This window comes from Saccostrea cucullata, unplaced genomic scaffold, assembly GCF_032062105.1.
Source record: "Saccostrea cucullata isolate Sc308-1 unplaced genomic scaffold, CSIRO_AGI_Scuc_v1 ctg4510, whole genome shotgun sequence".
Taxonomy (NCBI): Eukaryota; Metazoa; Mollusca; class Bivalvia; order Ostreida; family Ostreidae; genus Saccostrea; species Saccostrea cuccullata.
Genome location: NW_026936252.1, coordinates 66326 through 70727, shown reverse-complemented (window position 1 = coordinate 70727; position 4402 = coordinate 66326). Strand labels below are relative to the sequence as shown.

The 4402-nt window shown below is 34.5% G+C and overlaps 1 protein-coding gene across 1 annotated transcript; it reads left to right on the top strand.

Annotated features, from left to right (window-relative positions):
* Positions 1 to 8: 8 nt before the first annotated feature.
* LOC134245096 (uncharacterized) lies at positions 9 to 2617 on the top strand. Its single transcript, XM_062727359.1, has 2 exons — positions 9 to 1496; positions 1751 to 2617. The coding sequence occupies exon 1, from the start codon at positions 22 to 24 to the stop codon at positions 1006 to 1008; it is 987 nt and encodes a 328-aa protein (XP_062583343.1). The 5' UTR covers positions 9 to 21; the 3' UTR covers positions 1009 to 1496; positions 1751 to 2617.
* Positions 2618 to 4402: the final 1785 nt, after the last annotated feature.

The following is a 4402-nucleotide window of genomic DNA, read 5'->3' as shown; positions in this document are numbered from 1 at the left end:
GTACTTCCACGCTCGTGGGTCATGTTTGAGAAATTCTTCCAGGAAAAGAAATCCCAAAGGATAATAAAAAAAAAGTCATTGCTGGCCTTCAATGATTCATTGCCAGAGGGAATAAAGCTCCAAACAGTTGATGACATTCATGTCATGCTCCAGTTTTTCCACGACCTCAAAGAAATTTTATACTTCAACCAAAACTTACTCGGTAATGTAATTATTGTTGATGTTCAGTGGTTTGCAGATGCGTTTAAAAATGTCATAACAGACAAAAACCACGCAGAAGAGGATTTATTTGAGTTTGCTTCAGACTGGGATAAATTTGATGAAACTGGAGAACTGAACGACACTTTGTTGTCAGCTATTTGGAAAATGAACAACAACGGATACCTTGAACAGAAGGAGGATATCATGTTATACATGGAGAAGCTAGGGTTATTAGCTAAAATGGATAACACAAAATGGTATGTTCCATGTATGAACAAAAAACAATTTCCCAAAAATCGATTCACTTCATATCCATCGTCATCCATTCTGTGTTACGCATTCAATGTACTTCCGGCAGGAATATACCAGCGCCTCATAGCAAGTTGTTTGCAAATCCCCTGGAAACCTGCTTCATCCAGAGATGGGCCATTTATTTACCAGACGGCAGCAGTTTTTCTATTTGAGAAACATAACATTCTGCTTGGAATGACTCCAACAGAAATTCAGTTACAGGTGTTTAATACGGAGGGAGAAGTTGATGTGTCAACATGCCTAGCGGTCAAAAAAGAAATTGACAATATGCTGAGTATCCTTTCCAGAACATTCCAAGCAGACTTCAAATTTCAGCTAGCGTTCAAGTGCAAAGCTTCGGGATTTGTTGATGGCCAAGAAAGTAGTGTGATTAATGAGGATGAGTTTTCAGGGTCAGGTTTCCAGTGTCTTTCCTGCCCAGAAGAGAAAATGCATTTTATTAACACAGAAGACATTATTAAATATTGGAAAGAGGCAAGATTAGATCTTTACTAGAGATGATTTATTAAATAATGATTTCTTAAATAAAAGCACTTTTGTCAAGAAAATATTTGATATATCCAGTGTCCACATTTTTTTAGGATCAGACGAACTTTATTTAGAGAAATATATCTTGTCTTTCTTTAATACCTGTACATATACAGAGCCATATGATAAACAGACTAAAATATTAATTAAAGACCTCAGTTGATCATTGACCATATAATGACATGTTTAACTTGTTCATTTTAAATTCAGTAGCAACAAAAGCTACAACAAAAAAAAAAAATCCGCGTATCTAGAATTCATATTTTTTTTTAGTATGTTTGTTTCATTTTGTTTTTAAACGGATTTCTAAATAATGTGCAAAATACTTAAAAGATACCATTTCATTCATCTATTTTAAATACACAATGAAAATTGTTACTTAAAATATTCTTCATTTCTAAAACAGGAATGCCAACTTGAGGGCAAAGGTCATGAAGAAACAGGTTCTAATCCATGTACGCAAATTTATATTCTAGCTACATCATTTAAAACTAAATCGTAATATACCTTCACATGAGCTTAAAATATCATGATGTTAGTTTGGACAGTATGGTGGATCAAAGAGTCAAGCAAATTTATTTTTTACTTTAAATTTAATTTATGTACTGTGCAGTTGTGTAATAATGTTTATGATGGGATAAAAAAAAATAATGATAAAATGTATGCCATTAAGAATATGTTGCGCTCATAGCATTATATTATATTTCAGCTCTAGAACAGATTCTAAATGCTGTTTCAAGAAAAATCCAAGGCATAGGAATCAGTCTTTTGGAGGGTCTGTTTGAAGTCAATTTGGATGTTTCCCCCACACTCAGCTTTGAGGAGAAAGTATTTAGAATTTTGTACCAATGGAAATCCAAGAATGCACACCTTGATCACTTGAGGGAATTAGAGAAAATTCTACAGAGAGAAGGCCAAGGACAAGCTGCGGAATACATGAGAACATTTGATATCACAGACGTGGATTGCAGTGATGTGGCTAGTCCTGATCAGACCGTTTCATCAGCAGAATTCAAACTTCTATCTGAATATCTCCCAAAAGACTTTCCTCATTTTGTTCGGTTTTTAGGGCTTCCTCAAAGATATATCGAACAAATGGAAGCAGATGGTTTGAAGATACAGGATAAAATATATAAATCACTTACAATGATACAGGAGAAATGCCATTGCATGCTTAACCGAAAGAGGATTTGCAATGCATTGACATTTATAGAAAGAAATGATGTGATAGTTGAACTTGGATGGATATCACGCAAACGAAAAAGGGATGATTGATGTGGAAACCAAAAGTGTATTATTGATTTTTAAAGATGTGCTTGTTACAATCTTTTCATTGAAAATGTAAATGGACTAAACATTCATTTAATAAGTCGGTAATATTTTATTTGTTCCTTAAAAATCAATTGTCCATATTTGAGAAATGTTTCAAACTTACTATTATCTGGAGTAGAATTCATTTCTCGTGCAGACAACGTTTGTAATTTTATAATTTTTGTTGTATTTTGAATTGTTTCCATGATTAGTGCATGAAATATGAAAGCATGTGAAATAGTTAAAAAATAATATGATAATAATATGTGTACAGCAAAACTCGTTTAGAACGAACACGGATATAGCGAATTTACGGATATAGCGAAGTCATCTTGGATCCCCAGCTTTATGAATTTAATGAATTCCTTATATAGTTACAACGAATTACGGATATAGCGAAGTAATTTCATAGGTCCCTGTGACTTTGTTATAACCGAGTGTTACTGTATTCATTTGTTACTGCAAATTTAGTTACTTAGTAATATTTTTTAAAAATCAGATACTTTTAATCCTCATAACCTTTGCTTCAATAGGAATTGTAATTACATGTAACACATTCATTTTTGTACGTTATCTAACAAAAATGATCATGTTTCGTCATAAGAAAATTAACGTATATTTACCTGGTTTTTGTTTGTTTGATTACGCCGGAACATTCAATTTTTTGTGGGATTTAGTGCATAAAGTGTATATAGGATCTCTTATGATTTATAGTTGGATTTGATTTTTTTTTATCAAATTGTGTGTTTTAGCTCACCTGAGCCGAAGGCTCAATTGAGCTTCTCTTATTACATTTTGTCCGTCAACCGTCCGTCTGTAAACTTTTACATTTCGACTTCTTCTCAAGAACTACAGAGCCAATTTTAATAAAACTTTGTACAAAGCATCCTTAGGTAAAGGGAAATTGAAATTACTGTAGAAGTACATTTTTCCGCTTGGTAACATTTTTACACTATGTACGCGGTCACAAATTTTCCACTGATATTCGACCAATTGTACTTAATATAAATGTAAGGCATTTAATGTTAGACTGAGAAATCTGTGAAATTTTCCACCCGCGGATTAAACAGAAATTGAGATTCCGCAAAATTATGACCCTGTGGAAAAAAATACGTCTACAGTATTAAAATGATGGGCCAGGTCCTCTCACTAGGGGAGATAATTTAGAAGAGACAAAAATAGGGTTGGGTCATTAAAAAATCTCAAGAACCAGTGGACCAGAAAAACTGAATCCTATGTAAAGACATCCTGGGGTAGTGTAGATTCTACATTGTTCAAATCATGACCCTTTGAGGTTAGGCGGGGCCACAATAGAGAATCAAAGTTTTACATAGAAATATATAGGGAAAATCTTCTTGTCAAGAACCACTGTGCCAGAAAAGCTGAAACTTATGTCGTTCAAATTATGACCCCTGGGGGTTAGGCGGTTCCGAAATTTCCTTTTTTAGGTCACCTGAGTAAACTCAGGAGACCTATTGCTATCTGTTTTCGTCCGTAGTCGTGCGTCGTCCGTCGTGCGTCGTGTGTTTACATTTGAACATTTTCAGTTTCTACTCTGCAACCACTGAACCAATTTCAACCAAATTTGGCACAAAGCATCTATGGGTGAAGGGGAACAAAAATTGTGAATTTCATGATCCCTGCCCCCCTGGGGCCTGAGAGGTGGGGCCAAAACCACGAAAATTAATGCAATCTTTAAAAATCTTCTTTTTTACTCCTGGACATTAAGCAGACAAACTGTTTGCATGATTGTAATTAGCATTGAGTCCTCTACCATAATTGTGAAATTCATGGCCCTGGGGTCAGGGGTTCTAGTGCTAGGGCGGGGCTAAATAAGTATATAGAGAAAATGCATTATTTCTTTGAAAATCTTCTTCTCTGCTCCCGGGTATTAAATAAACCAACTAAGTACATAGTTATGATGAGCAAGAGTGCCTCTATAAAAATTGTGAATTTTATGGCCCAAGGGTCAGGGGTTCTGGTGTTATGGTTGGGCTCTATTGATTATATATAGTGAAAATACATGATTTCTTTGAAAATCTTCTTCTCT

What these genes read in the sequence shown, in the direction of transcription:
- LOC134245096 (XM_062727359.1), top strand. Translation starts at nt 22, where the DNA reads ATGTTTGAGAAATTCTTCCAGGAAAAGAAATCCCAAAGGATAATAAAA.